We start from the raw sequence: 18,714 nt of genomic DNA on the forward strand, positions 1-18,714 counted from the left end.
GGAAAGGGACTGTCTTCAAAGTGCCTCTAAAGAAATACACACAAAGGCATGGTCATGTAAAAATACTTCCTCCCTCATTGCTCCTGCAATGAGGAGCAAAACCCAGTTCTGCATGGCCTGTTCTGTTCTGCTTAGCTGCTGTATTTTATTAATGATTTCATGATCTGATGTTTTTTCCGTGGCTGTTTCTTGTCAGTAGGGTTTTACAGAAGGCTACCTCTGTCTGTGCAACAGACTACTTTATATATTATGGTAGGGAAGACTTAAAGTAAAAATCCCAGTTTTACAATTTTAACTGGCTAGAAAGAAGCATGAGCATACAGCTAACTCTAGTGATTGAAATATTTTGTTCAAGTTGCTAGAAATTACCCCAAAGCAGTAGCATTGCTGGACAGGCAATTTACAACATTCAGACAGAGATGTTAATGGGCATGTTATTAAACAGATTCCTTTAGATGATGCTAAACTATAAACAGATGAATAATGTTGAGGAAGACACCTTTCTCACTATCTTAATATCGCAGACATGATATTTTTAATGCAAAAATCAGCATAGATATTGATAAAAGATTATAAATTACGTTAAATAAGTAGGCACCAACTATTGTGTCAAGTGAATCAATTCTGTTCTGTGCTACTCATTCTAGAGTACTTGACAAATTACAAATGTGGAATGTTTGTTTCTTCCAGGGCAATTCACAAGATTGACTAAATTCTTATTGGGTTCCTTACTGGGGAATCAGTACTTTACTTTTTCTACATGTTTACTTTATTTGGAAAGGAGGTACTATTTTTGTCATTTTTACGGAGTCTTTTAACACATTTTTTACTCCTGAAAAGTAGTTCCTACAAGCATGCTTTATAGATTATGTTGAGCATAATAAATGTGTGAAAAGGGTTGCACCCATAGAGAATTTAGAAATAAAAAAATATTTAGAAACACAAAGCAGTGTGTGTTTCTTTCCTTCTGTGTAGTAAAAAACATTTTCTGAAGGTTTATGGCTTCCAACTCTTCATTTCAGATTGTTGGACTTAGAATTGGAGTGTCCTTTGGGTTTGTGGAAATCTGTTGAAATCTGAGGTATAGAAGTGACATTCATTAAACTTTTTGGCCAAGATCTTCACCCACAGTAAATCAGGATAGCTCAGTTGGGAGTTAGTATAGCTACACTGATTTACAAGGGTAGAGCACTTCAGCCTCCTGATACAAAGGATACTTTAATCCCATTCTTCTGTCACTGATTTGGTTGCTAATCACAATTCTGCTTTCTCTGTTTACAAAACTGGTTTGGTGATACCTTGAAAGCATTGTTAAATTCGTCTCTCTTTCTTATATTCCATAATGAAGTGTCACAACCTCCTACGATAACTCATCAATCTCCAAAAGATTACATTGTTGACCCTCGAGAGAATATTGTAATACAGTGTGAAGCCAAAGGAAAGCCACCTCCTAGGTTAGTAGCATTTTGTTTTGCTTTTGTTGGCCTAACAGCATGGAAGAACTAGGAGAAAATACTGTAACTTTTGTAAACTAACAAGATTATGTGTATGAATATGCTTGCACATGCAGAAACATGCATGCACCCCTACCTCTGTAATTTAAACAGCTACCAGATAGTGGTAAATTTGACTCTTCTCATATTTGACATTTAAACTTTTTTGTATTCATCAAGCAACTGTAGTATTTTCATTCTCAAAGCTCTACCAATAAAATAATAAACAATTATTTGAACAGCAGATAGGTAAATGCCCATGGAGCACACAAAGAGACATGCCGTACTATGAACTGGATCACATTCCAGATTTAAGCATTGTGTTTAAGAACAATGGACAGTGAGTGAATTCAGAGTAACACTAATAAATTCACATTTAATGTTTTGTAAATCATTCTGGTTTTTGAGGCTCATCTTGGAATACATTTTGTCAGAATATAATGTGTATCAGTTTTAATATTCAGTAGCCTTGATTTACCAAGAGCATTTAATAGGCTTAAGTTTCGGTTTTGACAGAAATGGTAGCCCTCTACATAGATCAGATTCCTGATCTTTGTCCATTTTAAGGTTCTCTTTAAATTTAAAATCCTCTTTCAGGGTCTTTAAATACTTAAATACTATTCATTTTAAGACACTGAGTACCTGTACTGGAAACAGCAATAGCCATGATACATTCTGGCACTGTTAGTATCTGCCTCTGATTTCAGAGACTATGAACATAGAAATGTGCATCTCTCTGTGCTCAGCAATGTTATGCTACAACTTACTAGCGAGGTCAGTCTATAACTGTTCATTCAGACACAGACAGAGCTCATTAAATGTACTTCTTCTGGATAACCAGGCTTTTTGGTACATTATTCCTGCTGGTTGCCTTGGCATCCTGGTCATTATCATGCTGGGCAGCAGAATGGGGAACATGGAGATTGTCTGGGATATTCTCACTCTTTCTAGTGTTCCATTAAATATAGGAGTGCCGCAGATCTGCTGTGTTTACCAGCACTTTAATTTAGTTGGCCCAATGCCATTTTTAAGAGTCTGGGTGTTGACCTGGAGGATCAGATGATTATTGTGCACTTTGGGACAACCGTATTGCTTCTTCAGATGTTTCTCTTGAATGTCTTTTTTGGTTGGAATTACCTGAGAGAAAAAGGATGCTGTCTGTGAGACTAACTAACCTGAGCTGTGTGCTAGTGCTCAGCAGCTGTGTGCTGCTCTACATCCTCATTTTCCCCATCAAACCTGTAACTGGCTTTGTTCCCCTACTACAGAGGAAGAGACAGAATTTCAGTACAGAATTTTTTCATGAGTTTTACAAGCTTGTGCTTAGTCTTCCTTATTTTTCAAGATATGACATGCAATTAATTTATATCAATAGTTAGTCTGGTCCATCAGTCCTGATAACCTGCAAATGCATATTGGAACTTGATCTGCTCAAAAGCTCTGAATTTGAACTTTCTCAGCCCACGGTGTGAATTGGTTGTTAGAAAAAGGCAACTTCTTATTGGTCAGGGCATCTGGCATAAAGGTTTATGGATGTGCTTCTTGAGCAGCAAAGACTCTGACTTTCCTGTTTCTCAAATTCAGGGGTTGTACCACATATGCTACCTCTCAGTTGAAGCTACATTACAATTTCCCGCATCCTTCAGTTATTGGTAGCAGAGGATTACAGAAACCCCACTTTCTGAAGCTTCTTTCACAAGGTTATAAAAGAGGTTTGCTGTTGGTTTGCTGTGCCTGCTAGTCCTCCCAAAAACACTGCAGTGTGATGCAGCGCTGCTGGTCAGGTCTAGTTCTGTCTCCCACCACAGAGTGCAAATAGCATGTCTGCATGCTGCAGAAGGTCAGTGTACAGTGTGAGTCCCTTAGAATTTCAGCTTTTCCAGTACCATTTAAGTTTCTATTTTAGGAAGCATTCTAACCAGTAAGCACATAGACTGTGCTTAAGATTCTGAAGCAAAAGTGTAACAAGTATGAAAGCTAGTCTTTACAGCATTTGAACCTGTGAGCACTCAGCACTTCACAGGCGTTGGTCTAGTTTTCTATGACTATACTTTTGACCATTAACAGAGCATATATAAGAAATTGGTGTTTACGGTAGTCTAAGTTGCAGATTGTGAATCTCTGCTTCTTTACAATTTTTTTGTGGGTTCTATTAGTCTTCATTTTTAGTGACAACTTTTATACTTGCTTTGAGTAGCACCAGTATAAATTTACTAGATTAATTATTAGCTATCAGACTATATAATTTCGTTTAAAGAGTCATGATTGGTTGTGTTATAATAGTGAAAAGAAATCAAACTCACCACATAGTCTTTAATTCATTTGCATAACTTCAAAATTACCAAAGCAATTAAAAGAAATGGTCTTCTGCTGGGGCCTGAGATGGCACATTTCAGCCCAGAGCAAGTTTTTTTTTAAAGACAGGTTTACAGGTGCTTTCAACAATAGGTTTTCTAATGGAAATGCTAATGCAGCTTTAGCAGTATCAGTTCTTGCAGATGTTACTGCATCATTTTTATCAGAAACGAAATCAGTTCTTTTCCATGTATGATTAACCTCAGAATCCTTTAATGTATTTTTTTTTAAAAAAACCATTGACTTTGAAATGGCTCCTGTTAACAAGTTCAGCCGAAACCTTTTATCTTAAAACATTGCCCAATTTCTCATATTAAAAGTGCTGTATTACATTATTAGCTCATTTATTTTGGGAAGAAGTCTTACTTATCTGCTAAAGAAGAAATAACATGCATTTTTTGGTAACTACCTTTTTTCTTCTTTTCATACAATCTACAAAAGGCTTGGAATCTACAATCTACAAAAAGCTCAAGAAGAAACTTTTCTTTTTGTTTTTATTATTTTAGCTTCTCCTGGACACGCAATGGAACTCATTTTGATATAGATAAAGATGCACAGGTAACAATGAAACCAAATTCAGGGACCCTTGTCATAAATATTATGAATGGTGGGAAGGCAGAAGCATATGAAGGAGTATACCAGTGTACAGCAAGGAATGAACGAGGAGCAGCCATTTCCAACAATATTGTTATAAGGCCTTCTAGTAAGTAAAGCTCTTAATTTTCAGAAAATGTGAAACACTTTGGTTTTCTTATTTTCTTATGAACTTTTTGCCTTTTTGTTTTCCTGTCTTAAAAAATTAATCATAAAAGTGATTTTGTTAGAAGTTACTGTCTCTTTTCTGATACTTAGAACTTGCATGTTCTCTCAAATATTTTTTTAGAAAATTTAATAACTTGGGTTTTTTTCTTAGTACATCTAGATGACCTATCATATTTAAAACTGATTTGTATATATGACACTACTATTAAAATAAAATATTTAAATCCTTAGTGCACATCATTGCTGATGACAATTTTTTATTCTTTTTACAAAGCCTGTGTTCCACAGTTTTTGTAATAGCTTTACTACAGAACAGATTGGGACTAAAAAGAAGATAAGGCTAAAAAATTTTTATTAATGGTGGACTGGTTTTGCAGCTTTTTATGTGCTTTTTAATCTCAGATTAGTTTTTCAAGCTTCTCAGCTTAAAATGTGCTGTTCTTACGTTTTAATAAAACTGCATGTATAATATTGTTTCAAGAAGGTCTACTCCTTCTAATTTAGCACATCACTTTTTTTTTTCATTATCATAGTTAAAACTTTTCAAGTTACTGTTATAAAACCTTTTGTGAGAAGGCAAAATTATTTGAATCAGTTGATTATACTTTCAGCAAATCAATGCTGCACTTTTCTTCCAGAAAACATAAAAAAAGAACAAAAATTAAATCTTTAGTAAATGTGACAGGACTTAACATTCCGATGCACGTACTTCTTCTGTTTTTATATTATGTGCATTTTCCCATAAATTTTGGAGGTTTTGTCAATCCATAGTTTGTGTGTGTGTTAAAATTACTTTCTATAGGATCGCCTTTGTGGACCAAAGAAAAACTAGAACCACATCAGGTTCGCGAAGGTGATTCACTAGTACTGCACTGCAGACCTCCTGTTGGCTTACCACCACCTATAATATTTTGGATGGATAATGGTGAGTTTGGTTTTTATGCAGAAGTAGTTTACTTTTTGCAGTTTTTCTGCATAGTAGATAATTTTTACTTACCAAGACCAGATGGTGGAGTTTCCCTGTCAGTTAAAATTCAGAGAATTTCCATTTCTGTAGAAATGAAGAAACAAGCAGACATACAGCCCAAAAGCATGAAGTCAAAAGCAGCTGGAGATCTTCATGTAAGTTGTAGATTAACCCACTGGGGAAGAATGGGAAGACAGGGGAACTTGCTGGGAAACTTAGAAATGTCTGTATGTACAAAGCCACAAACAGTGTAATTGAGCAAATGTGGAGTCTGCAGATCATAATAATGGAGTGTGTATTATAATTGAGATAAATGTGTCCTTGTTTTCCCTTAGCTTTCCAAAGGCTGCCTCAAAGTGAAAGAGTTTCCCAAGGTCTAAATGGAGATCTTTATTTTTCTAATGTACAACCAGAAGACACCCGGGAGGACTATATCTGCTATGCAAGATTTAATCATACACAAACTATACAGCAGAAACAACCCATTTCTGTAAAAGTCTTTTCAAGTAGGTATTGCATTACCTAATTACATATTTACGTAGTATTTATCCAGAGTTCTCAAGTTATATGCTGACTTTAAGTAGTGTTACGCTAGGGAATGTTGTCATTTTAATTCTAAATAAGAAATTGTTCTACTGTATAAACTTGGGCAATGTAATCTCCAATTTTCCTGACATTTTAAAAGCTGCCATTTTTCCCTTTATAAGGCTTTGTCTTCTGAAAAAATGTTTTGTAAGATTTGAAATATAGAAAAAATACCATGTAAAAATAAGTTTTCAGATGATTTTCCAATGCAATAATATAAAGTTATTATGAATATTGTAATTATTGAAACAAATTAATCAATCATTTGATTAACTCACCGTGGCCATATCATCACCTTTTGATTCCCAGAACTTTTATTTATCCCTCTTGTATGCATTCTTCATGATATTCTGTTTATTTCAGTGGATTCATTGAATGACACTATAGCTGCTAATTTGAGTGACACTGATATTTATGGTGGTGAGTTACACTGGTCCCCACTGATACTCCCTGTTTCACAGTAGCATTTAGTTAACTAACCTCACCTCCATGGCTACTTAACCTTTTGCTCCCTTTTCAGTTTCTAATAAAGGTATCAATTAGTGCTGGTGATAATATATATTTTAGGAAGGGACTGCACAGTGTGATCCTTTTAAATATTTAATTTTCCAATGTTATTGTAACATATGGCTCATAAAAAATATAAATGCTTATTATAAATGAGTCCTTTCACACTGGGGCAGATTTTAAAAATGGTCTAGTTGATTGCTTCTATACTGTGTTGCTTTTTCTTATTTTTCCTCCAATTTACCAAGTAGTTTGATAGTTCATTATCACTAAGACTATTCACTATCATATGTTGCATAACAAATAACAACAATTAAGCATTTAACAGATGCACTTCACATTTAATACCTTATTGTATGTACCATTCATTTTTATCTTAATTCATGAGCCTGAAACTGGAATTAATAAAAATCTGAACACTTTAATACTATCTGTATAAATAACTATGTAGGAGTAAGATGACTTTTGTTTGCTTGGTGTTTAAACTGGTCTTCCCATTAATTTATGTTGAATTGTCTTTTGTATATTGTCACTTAAATCCTCCCAAACAGGCCTGTGTATGTTTAGCGAGGCTGACTTTGGAGCACCACTGATTCTGTAACACTTGAGGTTCTAGACTCTCCACTTGATATTGTGTGATGTAGAAAATAATTGATAATTTACTCTATTTTGTCTTTTTCCTTGTCAAATGGGGTTCTGTACATATTAAACCATAACTTATGTAAATCCAAAATAAAACACGGGCACAGAATATTTTACTTCTCTGCATAAAACTTACATGTTATTCAGGAGGAACAAACAAGAAATAAATACCTGAATACAAACCGATATATTAACTACAATTAGTTAGGAAAATACTGTTCAATTGGGTCACAACTCAGAAACACCGGAGTAATTCTTCTGAATTTTCATAGTCTCAAAATATGAGATAGATTAGTTGTTGCTGTGACTATCAGCTGCGTTCTTGACTCTAGACTTCCCCTTTCTCTCAACAGTGTTTTTTGTGTACTAGTTTTTAAGAAATTCACAGCACATACTGTATTTAAAATCATGTTTATGTTAATCTGTCAGTAAATCCCGTACCCTAACAAACTTAGAGTTTATTGTGTTTCTAATCACATTAAAAAAAAATAAAAATTACTGTAATGTTTCAGATTGCTACTGCACTTCAGAGCAATTTAATCCTATATTGTAAATTGCTATAAGAGAAAATTAGAGGATGCTCAGAAAACACTCTATAATTACAGAAAACACTCTTATTTTGACTTCCATAAAGGCACAGGAAATACTATAATACTTCAAAAGCCAACAGAGTATAATGTCAGAAATTGGTCTTATATTTATAGCTGCCTATTTACTGTAGTTATTTCTTACAGGTTAATCAATGGTTCTTTATTACAAGACTGGGGAAATGCTTGAATTAAAGTTAAATATACAGCAAGAGGAAAATACAAGGCTTCTGAAACCACATCTCACATTGTCTAGAAAGTATTAAAACATATTGCAAAGCAGGGCATACCTTTCATCCCCTTGGTTTATATTTTTGAGTAAAATAGCTTTGCTTTATTTTTATTTTTATGGAAGCCCAGAAATTTTTGGTAACTTTGAGTCTTGCACTGTGCCTCACACTAGTGGCTTATTACTCCCCATAATAATTCTGCTGAAGTGAATAGGGGCTGCTTCGGATTAAGGCTGCATAGTTGTCTATGTAAAAGCTTTCTATCAGTTGCTCCTGTCTTTAATAATAACATTTTTCATGTATATGTTCAAAATTGTGGCATTTAACAGATATGTTATGTCTGTCAAAACCTAATGTGTTGAGCTCTGTAGTTGTGTTACACAATGACTTAAATGGCCAATGTAGAGCATAATCTGTCCAAAATGTGAGAATGGATGTATGCATTTGATCAATATTGAGAGAAAAATTAGAAATTAATTATTTGAATTTTTCTTGTTTCAGCGAAGCCAGTTACAGAGAGGCAGCCAGTTCTTCTAACACCAACAGGTAGCACGAGTACCAAAGTGGAACTCAGAGGAAATGTGCTTTTGTTGGAGTGCATTGCAGCAGGATTGTGAGTTACTTTTTAGATAGGTGGTTTTTTTCTAAATAGAAATACAGAAACAGAGGGAAACCTTTCAGAGATGCTTAAAATGTTACCGCTGTATAAGCTTATGTGTTTCAAAGAAGCAGAAGTGTAGAATGGAAAGAACTGTATTGAGGAAATCCTCCATTTACTTGGGGATCAGCAGACTTTAAAACTGATTATGAACATATGTTTGGCCTCTGCCTTCTCAGATTCTCAAACCCTATGCACAGGATACGGGTTATACTGTTGGTTTTAAAGGACACAAGCAAGAAATGCCATAGGGTGAAGTCAGGCAAATATGCGAAGAATTGCTCTCAGGAATACAGCCTCTGTTTTTTTCCTAAGTTTGCAATCATTAGGCTCTCAAATTATATAAAAATAGACACGAATTTACTGTTCTAATCTGAGAAAGCTTCTTATATATGCTAGTAATTACTTAGTAGATCAGCTAGATGGGAGTTGTTAAAAGATATCTTCAGCTCCTTACATCAAATTTCTCATTGTAATTGAGTTTAATTGGTACTTGTTTCTTCAATGCAATGCAAGTTTGCTTCTGCTGGTTATTGGGCAAGAAGAAAATTACTAAAGAGCAATTTAACTTCATTAATTAGGTTGATCTTAAGTTAGTTTCAGGAAGAAATCTGAGAATAGATTGCTTAGAAATAGAAAATCCTCAGTACCTGTTTCAGGAACTGTAAATGTGTTTACAGTGCACAAAGGCATATAATGCAGAGGGCTCTGACTTACCCATGAGGAAAGCCAATAACTGTAAATCATGCACTACAGCATCATGCACATGTGTTCACTTGCATAAGCTCTAGAGGGCTTCTCAAGCACACTTGACACAGTTTGATAGGAGCATCAGTGCATTGTTTCTGTCTCAGCTGTGGTCTGCTCAGGTGATTGCACCAGCAGCACCAGCAAAACCATGACCGTGAGTAGCATCAGCTCAGGTAATCTTTGTCTGCAATATGGTTACATGCTTTTTGACAACCCTTCAATAAAAGTATTTGGTGATCCAAACACAGGTAAAATGGCTGGATAAAACCCATGAAAAATGTAGAGTGTTATACAGGTTAGTGTCTTTAGCTGTCATGTAATTAAAAAAAAAAAATTCACTGAGGGAATACTTGTCCACAAAGGGTCAGATGCATATTTTTTTAAAAACAACTATTCCTAATTACAGACACCATAAATAAGTGTCTGTGTTATAAAATCTGTGATATTAGACTGCTAAGGGACTATTCGCCTAGTCATTACTATTTGGAAGAGGACATTCTACTCAGTAAGAGTAGAACACCTTCTAATTTCTTGTAATTTTAAAAATATATCTCCATGTGTTTGAACAACTTTTCAGCTTCAGTGGACAACTGGGGGCATAGCCAAGGTTTAGACATGGTGCAGTGACAAGTAGCTATACTTGACTCAGCACTTTCATTTTTTTCTTCATTTCTCATAAGAAATATTTCTATCTGCTTACAGCTCTGCTGTAAAATTTATGATGTTCATGAAGCATTAGGATATTGCTCACACTAAGGACAATTATAAACTTGTCGTTATCTAGAAGCTACCTTTAAAAACACCATAAGCATCAATTTAATAGTAGAAGCACAATGAGATTTGAAACTTGTCTTCATTTATCAACTATCAGGTATTTTAAATTAATCAGCAGACAAATGTATTCTGTAATTATTACTCCTATGAACAGATGGCCACTGACAGTGTTAGTGAAGCTTGTCATTTCCTAGAAACAAATGCTGGCATATTTTTCATATATGTTGCATGAGCCCCTGAATCTGGGTAAAGGCTCTCGAAATCACAGAATATGCTGAGTTGGAAGGGGCCGCTAAGAATCATCAAGTCGAACCCCTAGCCCTGCACAGGACCATTCCCAAGAGTCACACCATGTGCCTGAGAGTATCATCCAAACACTTCTTGAACTCTGTCAGGCTTGGTGCTGTAACCACTTCCCTGGAAAGCCTGTTCCATCACCCAACCACCCTCTGGGTGAAGAGAACTTTTTTCTAATCACCAACCTAAACCTCCCTGACGCAACTTCAGGCCATTCCCTTGGGTCCTGTCACTGGTCACCACAGAGAAGAGATCAGTATCTACCCCTCCTTTTCCCCTCATAAGGAAGTTGTAGACTGCCATGAGGTCTCCCCTCAGTCTCCTCTTCTCCAGGCGTTAACATACTAAAACATATGTTAAAAAAAATTAATGTATTGAAGTCTAATCTTCCTTTTCTTCAATCCCTAAATTTGGTCTGTGCTTCTGCTTCTCCAGACCCACACCGGTAATCCGCTGGATTAAAGAGGGTGGGGAACTACCAGCCAACAGAACATTTTTTGAAAATTTTAAGAAAACTCTCAAGATTATAGATGTTTCTGAAGCTGACTCTGGGAACTACAAGTGTATAGCAAGAAATACAATGGGTTCAGTTCATCATGTCATTTCAGTAACCGTGAAAGGTAATACTAAAATTATCATTAATGTAATGTTGTCAAATATACAGAATACAAGACTGAAGTGGGCTTTCTAGGATGAAGTACACCTGAAAGGATAAATGATAATGGTTAAAAAATATCCTGAGGAAACAATCATTAAACCATCTGAATTCTAGTAGTGGAAGGACTATCTCTAATCTCTTTTTCATTTTTTAATGTTCTTTTATAAAGCATCAAACTAAATTGTTATTGTACTGTAACAGTAGTAAGATAATTCATTAGTTTGCACCAGTACTACATTTATGTTAGATCCTTTGATTTTCTGTCATTAGACTGCTTCTTTCTCTTGTTTTTATATTTTTCTCCCCATCCCTCTTCATCTCTTTCTTATTTTCTCCATTTTTTCTGCACACCATTCATATAGCCCAGATTCTTTCTTTTTTATTTTACTATCATCTTACAGTCTTATATTCTTCCTTTTTCTCTCTTAACTGACATATCTGAGTTTCTATCTTCATGTTTTTTTACTCAAAATGATGCCTTACTAGTTCTAAAATCATTTACAATGTTTGTCTAAACAGGAATTGTATGTTGTTAATACCATGAAACAAAAACCTGTAATGGCAGCTAATTAGTCATTGAAATGATCAGTTGTAGTGCTTACTTTGCATGCTAAATAGCCCTTTACTGTGTTGTGGATCAGCATCATTTTATGATCACATCAAACCTCCTTTTTAAGAGAAGTTTCATTATCTGTTTGCATCTGTACATCAATCCAAAGTCTGAAATTTAATTGCAAGATGCAATAACATATGCTCTTTGTGGTTATTTATTGTGAAAAGAATGGAGAAATAGTTGGATATCTTTTATTAGGGGCAGTGTTCCACCCATTCTGACCTCAATGTGTTTTCATCTTTCTCAGGTAAACATCTGACCCCCCTGCAATCATCCATTGAATTTAGTGAGACCAAGGGTTTTTCCATTTCTAAATTTCACCCTTGACACAAAATCTTTTTGTATAGTCAAACCTAAATTCATTTCTAACAGCCTAACTATTGTGAGCATGGATATCTCTGAAATTAATCAAAATACCACTGCAGTCTCTGCAGATGCCATACTCAGATAAATTTTGCTTGCTTCAGGAAAGGCAAGTTAGATTCAAAGCAGGCAACCCTAAGTGAAAGACAACCCTTGTTGTTTGTATCAGAATTTTAATGCAATAGGTAGTGAATAGCTCAGTTTAGCCAATGTATAATCTACCAGTTAATCCTTGGGTATCACATAGAGAGAGATATATGTACATATATATATATAAAGTAACAGTATAGGTGTAAGTCTGTATCTACACATACCTTGTTTGAATTATCTTCTGGTTACCGTACCTGTACCTTATGACTTTCTGTACATAATTTTGGAAAATGATTACTGTCTTTCTCTTCTTAAAACCAGCTGCCCCATACTGGATAACAGCACCCAGAAACTTGGTCTTGTCTCCTGGAGAAGATGGGACATTGATCTGCAGAGCTAATGGCAACCCAAAGCCTAGTATAAGCTGGTTAGCAAATGGCGTTCCCATAGCAAGTAAGATTCTTAATTACCTTACGGGAGCATGAATAAGAAAATATGAGGAATATATGAGGTTTTTCAAATATAAGTGAAGAGCCTGTATATGAGTAGTTTTTGCCTGACAGGTAATACTAAATTATAAAATATGTGGTAAAAATACTGTAGTTCATGAAAGTGGAACAACAAAATGTGCCCCTAACGTGTTTGAGAGCACTAAAATGTGTAAGCATACCCCATTTTGTTCTGTCTAGTGTTCTGCTGGTAAGTATCTTTGTGGAGTTCAGGTGGTAGTAACAAAGCTGTGACATTTGTCCCTTTCACAAAGCCATTGCTGGGGTGTAATTTTTACTTATGTGTTTCTGTGGCAGTCATGTCTGCTAGATCGCTCATTTGGTGCCCACTGCAACTCTAATGTTGTCTAGGAGTCCTGAATGTGACATAAAAGATCAAGTCCTCACATTTGTGGATGTACAGAGCACTTGTAGGATTTGCAGTACACTGCAGGATTTGCAGCTTAGCATATGTTTGAGCCTTCCAGGCTTCATTACTAAGAAGCTGCAGCAGCAAAACTGACTGAATGTGTCAGCAACTACCTGGCAAACAGCTTGTGCCAAGAAGGTGTCAAAGAAAAGGAACCCCTAAGGCAGTGGAACGGCTGTTTCTGTGTACATGGATACAAAAAGGAGGCCTGAATTGATAATTGAGTCACTTAATTGTCCTTACACGGGCAATGCTGTATGACAAACACAAGGTAGCCACTATATATAGCACAACTTTACTTGGGAAGGACTTGCTGGAGGACACTGCAGGGTGTGCACTCAGTATGCCCTGTGCCGCAAAGTCACGCTTGGTTCTTCTAGCTTTACCCTTCCTCATTCACAAAACAATAGTATAAAAACAGACAATCTGCCCTGTTGGCTCATGAGAGACAATGTACTCTAAAATAGTGGTCTCTGTTTACCTGTTTAAAGTATGACGGTGTCACTTTCAGAGGTTTAGGAGTTAAGTCTGTTGATGAAGCAATGTCACCCAGTTTGGGACATGGAGAAGGATTGTCTACAGTCAAATCTAGGAAATAGCAACAGGTAAATGAGAACCCTCAATAGATACATTCGAAGTATTTGGTATACAAGTGAGATTAAATTTAATTGGTTATTTAGCAAATAACCTGTTTCATGAATCCTAATTAAATGTAAGTTGAGACCTCTAGCCTGAGATTTAAAATGACAAGTTTCCATTGATTAAATATGTTATGTAAGCTGACATTAACCACCTCATCAAACAATGGTTTGACAGGAAAACAGGAAAGTAGCAATGTAGTTTTGTATTGTGTATATTTATACATAAATATATCATAGTGTATGCCTTATCATAGAAGTTCGGTAGCTGTCTTTCACTTTCCTTTCTGGGTTTTTGGTGGTCTCCTCTTCCTTTGCTATTTCCTACATATTTACCATTCACTTTTTGTTTGTTTGGAGGAGATTTTTATCCTGCTTTCCCGGTAGTTTAACTTATTTCAGACCTCCTGACTAATAAAATCCTTTTCACCTGGCTGCGAGAGTCACCTTTGCCTTGCACTACTTCCTTGTCAAAGCTGTAAGACCTGCTGTTCAAATGACAGACAAGGGTATTTTCCAGAAAAGTGATGATGTGTTCTGCATTCTTGCAGGGTAGCAGTAAAATCGGGGTTTTCAGAAGCAGCTGCAGGATGCCACCAAATTTCCCAAATACAAAGGCAGTGTATATTGGCTGGCTGGCCTTGAGGAATCAGTACACAGTCTTGTTGAAGGGAACTCAGTAAAAATTAAAGACTTTAATTAAATTACCCACTCAAATTCAGTAGGGGGAAAAAAAAAAGGAAAGAAGACTGGAAATAAACAAGTGAGTGGCTCAGCCTTATGAGAAAGGTCACTTTCACTGCTGAGAAAAGCTGAAGTTTTATCCACCTTAAATCTTTAAGTGCAAGATGATTGGATGCTCCAGTACAGTGCATCTGTCAGCACATCTAAGAGAAGCATCATAGTCACAGAAAGTGCAGTTCTTAAAATTCTTGTGATTATTTCTTATTCTGAATTATCAAAAGCTGTTCTGGAAACTCCCAAGTACAGTGGGCCTTTTTGTTCACTTGTTACTAAATTATAGAATTGAGCCCCTCGTCTTCCAACTGAATGATTAGTAAATCACTGTAAAAGGAAACTAAAGCAGCTGTTTCAGCTTCAGGGCAGTGCTAAGAGAGCTACACCCATGGCAAGATTTCAAAGAAAAAGAACTACATTTGAATTTCAAAGCCCTGCTGTCATCATATATCCCACAATGTGCCTCCTGTGGCCTAGTAATCTGTTTGCAATACTTTAATTTTCTGTCAGAAAGCACAGCTGGGAGATACTTAATTCTTCTGGTTTTGTTTTTTCATAATAGAGTCAAAAAAGGAAGGGGGAATGTTGAAGAAAGAACCATTCGTCCATATCTCAGTCAAAGACTGAGGCTTAAATATCAGTGGGGAAAAGGGAAAAATAAAGAAAAATGTAGTGTGTATTAAGTACCTATGAAACAAAATTGCAATGGTAAATTTTGTTCAAGATTATAATAATCTCAGTAAACCAATATTTTTAGAGGAAGATTTTATCTAAATTATCTAAAAATATTTATCTAAAACATTTTAATTAATTTTCTTCAACAATAATGCTGAAAAGAAAAACATCAGCATTTCGGAAAAAAAAAAAAAAGCTGCTTCAGACTTACTGGAGTGATAAGGACCTAACCTAACCTCTCAATGTTTACCAACAGGAGTATTTTGAACTCACGTGCACCGTCCTGTTGAGGTCAATTGGAATTACTTTGGCAAATAGCAATTGAAAGTTCAGGCCATGACTGCCATGCCTCATGCTTCAATTAACACTCAAGATCTGCATTATTTATACTGCTGCGTGATCCATTGTGTCTTACTGCTTAGATATTCAGCATGGTTTTACAAAAGGGAAACCATGCATAAAGTATCTCAACTTTTAAGAAAGTAACAACCCAGATTAATTGGGAAGGGGAAGCACTTTCATAATTGGACTTCAGAAAGGCATTGCAAATACTGTACAAAAGACTAATTTATCGGTTCAGTGGTTTATAGTTCATGATGAGCTATTAATTATTAGATACAAACACCTAGATTTATACAAAGTAGTGCACTCAAAGTCACTGTGTATCAGCTTTCAACATGTTCTTCTCTTGTTTATATCACATTTCAAATTGAATTTCTAGATTTGAGTTAGTCTCCATTGGTACTCATATTGAATTTAAGGGAGAAACATTAGCCTTTAGATTTCCTTCATGAAAGGCCTTGATAATTCCTGGCTCAGAGATTTGTCGTCCATTGTGTTTTCTCTGAGTATCCACACACACTGCATATACTGGCTGTTCATGGCAGCCATGGGTGGGTGAAGAGAAATTTGCTGGAGTGGGGTGCCCTAAGAAGTTCAGTCTCAAACAGGAGAGTACTGCCAGGGCAGACATCTATCCACTGCTTCTGCAGTTGTGTTGGAACTGTGCATCTGGCCTAGGAACTGCAGCAGTTATGAAAACCTCTGATAATCAGTTTTTCTTTAATTTTGCACAAGATAGTCAAAGGATGGTCATAATTAGTGCAGGTAATATTAGCAGTCCCTTTGGAGATAATAGAACTACCAGAATCAGAAACTTGGAAATCTGCTGAGAAGCATGTGAGATTGGTAAGAAAAGGAAAAGAGCATTCTTTGCCATTTCAGTCATTCAGTTATAGGTAGTTTTAACCCCAGAAAGACTTTTCTAGTTTTGAAATTGATTACTATATTCATAAATTACTAGTGAATGTGAATTTTTGGAAGAATAAGCTGGTGAACAACAATAGGATACTTCTAGCAAAAGTTACTATAATACAAATGACCCTGATGATCCTCTCAGAAGGTGACAAGCATGAGTATCACTATAAAAGGACCATATGTTACTATACTCATAGTGGGAAAAAAAGCACCTAAGCTTCTCTATTTGCTTTCTTTATATATTTCCACAGTAACAGTGTCTTCAAAGCTATCTCTGAAGTTAGAGTTGTTAAAAATCATGGCTTAAGAGCCATTGCTAATCTCACACTCTGATTTACATTCCCTATTGTTTGTGCATAAACTTAAGGAAAGAATTGTAGTAATACTAGAACTACGATAACAAATGTTCAGTATAAAAATGTACTGCAGGAGAAGATCACTCAGATCTGATACAGTAGTTTATTGAGTTCTAATCAGTAACTTTAGGTATATAAAATATTTAATAAGTACAGATGGGTTGGCGGTCAGTACTATTTACTACACTTACAGTTAGAATGCCATACAAAGATTGTCACGTAAGTTCACTCTAAGTATCTTAAATGTTACATGAATGCACAAACTTGTCGCTTACTAACACATTGATGTTTGGTGTCAGTTAAGCAATTCTTACCTGACTCCATGTTATTGGGAGCAAATGTTAGCTGTTACAGGGCACATACTTAACTGTCCTGTTACAGCAGCAGAACTCCTATAGCAAGTCCTCATCATTCATATACCCATTTTAAGTATTACGTAGTTTGACTATCAGTACCAAATTCAGATTTGGCTATCATGCCTTTTTTGTGCAGCTATCCTGTAATATGACCAGGATACTCTTAGCAAACAAGCTGTAAAAGGAAACTAAAGCAGCAAACAAGCAGTGCTTGAGTGACCCTACGCTCTTTTTTCCCTAGGAAAAAAGAAAAAAAAGGAAAAGGAAAAAAAAAGGCTGGATTATGGAAAGGGCTGAAGTACTACATGGCTATTTTGCCTCGCTCTTTATTTACTAGCAAGACTGGCCTTTGGGAATCCCAGGTTCCACAGACCAGGGAAAAAGACTTGAATAAGCTGTACCTTCGATGGAAAAGGATCAGGTCATGGGATACTTAGGCTAACTGGACTTATGTAAGTCCAGGAGCCCTAATGGGATGCACCCACAAATGCTGACTAAGCTGGCATATGTCATTGAAAGGACACTCTGGATAATCTTAGATTGATCATGGTAACTGGGAGAAGTGCCCGAAGACAGGAAGAAAGCAAGTGTTACTTCTATCTTCAAGAAGAGCAAGTAGGAGAACCCAGAGAACTACAAGCTGGTCACCTTCACTTTGATCCCTGGAAAGGTGAAGGAGCAGCTAAGTTTGGAAACTATTTCCAGGCACATTAGGAACAAGAAAACTGTCAGGAGTAGTTAGCATGGCTTCACCAAGGGGAAGTCATGCTTGACCAACTTGACACATTTCTATGATGAAGTGACTGGCTGGGTAGGTGGGGGTAAGAGTAGTGGATAATGTCTACCTAGACTTTAGTGAGACCTTTGACACTGTCTCCCGTTAGATGCCCATAGACAAGCTGTTGATGTATGGGCTGGATAGAAAAATGGTTGAATGGCCAGGCCCAGAGAAGGTCATCAGTGGCACAAAGTCCAGCTGGAGGCCAGTAACTAGTAGTATACCCCAGAGGTCTGTCTTGTTTAATGTCTTCATTAATGATCTGGATGATGAGGCAGAGTGTACCCTCAGTAAGTTTGCTGATGACACGAAAGTGGGAGGAGTGGCTGATATACCAGAGGCTGATATACTACCATTCAGAGGGACCTCTTCAGGCTGGAAAAATGGGCTGACAAGAAACTCATGAAGGTCAGCAAACTGAAGGGAAAAGTCCTGCAAGTGGGGAGGAACAACCCTAGTGCCAGTACATGCTGGGGAGAATCCAGCTAGATAGTGGCTTAACAGAAAAAGACTGGGGCATCCTGGTGGACACCAAGTTGACCATGAGCCAGCAATGTGCCTTTGCAGCAAAGAGGCTCAAGTTATCCTTGGCTACATTAGACAAAGTATTTCCAGCAGGTCAGGGGAGGTGATCCTGCCCCCATCTGGACACAGTTCTGGGCAACTG

At 36.4% G+C, this 18,714-nt stretch overlaps 1 protein-coding gene across 25 annotated transcripts in view; it reads left to right on the plus strand.

Moving 5' to 3' along the window:
• NRCAM (neuronal cell adhesion molecule) overlaps positions 1-18,714 on the plus strand; it is a 152,235-nt gene that overhangs the window by 87,913 nt on the left and 45,608 nt on the right. For 18 of the 25 annotated variants that reach the window (XM_017817831.1, XM_017817827.1, XM_017817826.1 and 15 more), the window contains 8 exons: positions 1,349-1,454; positions 4,355-4,551; positions 5,413-5,535; positions 5,913-6,083; positions 6,526-6,582; positions 8,630-8,741; positions 11,043-11,227; positions 12,653-12,784. In XM_017817831.1, the coding sequence (XP_017673320.1) occupies positions 1,349-1,454; positions 4,355-4,551; positions 5,413-5,535; positions 5,913-6,083; positions 6,526-6,582; positions 8,630-8,741; positions 11,043-11,227; positions 12,653-12,784 (1,083 nt within the window). The remainder of the gene's footprint in view (positions 1-1,348; positions 1,455-4,354; positions 4,552-5,412; positions 5,536-5,912; positions 6,084-6,525; positions 6,583-8,629; positions 8,742-11,042; positions 11,228-12,652; positions 12,785-18,714) is intronic. The other 7 variants (XM_017817836.1, XM_017817852.1, XM_017817840.1 and 4 more) reach the window with 1 other exon arrangement.

The sequence above is a fragment of the Lepidothrix coronata genome, unplaced genomic scaffold (genome assembly GCF_001604755.1).
Source record: "Lepidothrix coronata isolate B3197 unplaced genomic scaffold, Lepidothrix_coronata-1.0 Scaffold63, whole genome shotgun sequence".
Taxonomy (NCBI): domain Eukaryota; kingdom Metazoa; phylum Chordata; class Aves; order Passeriformes; family Pipridae; genus Lepidothrix; species Lepidothrix coronata.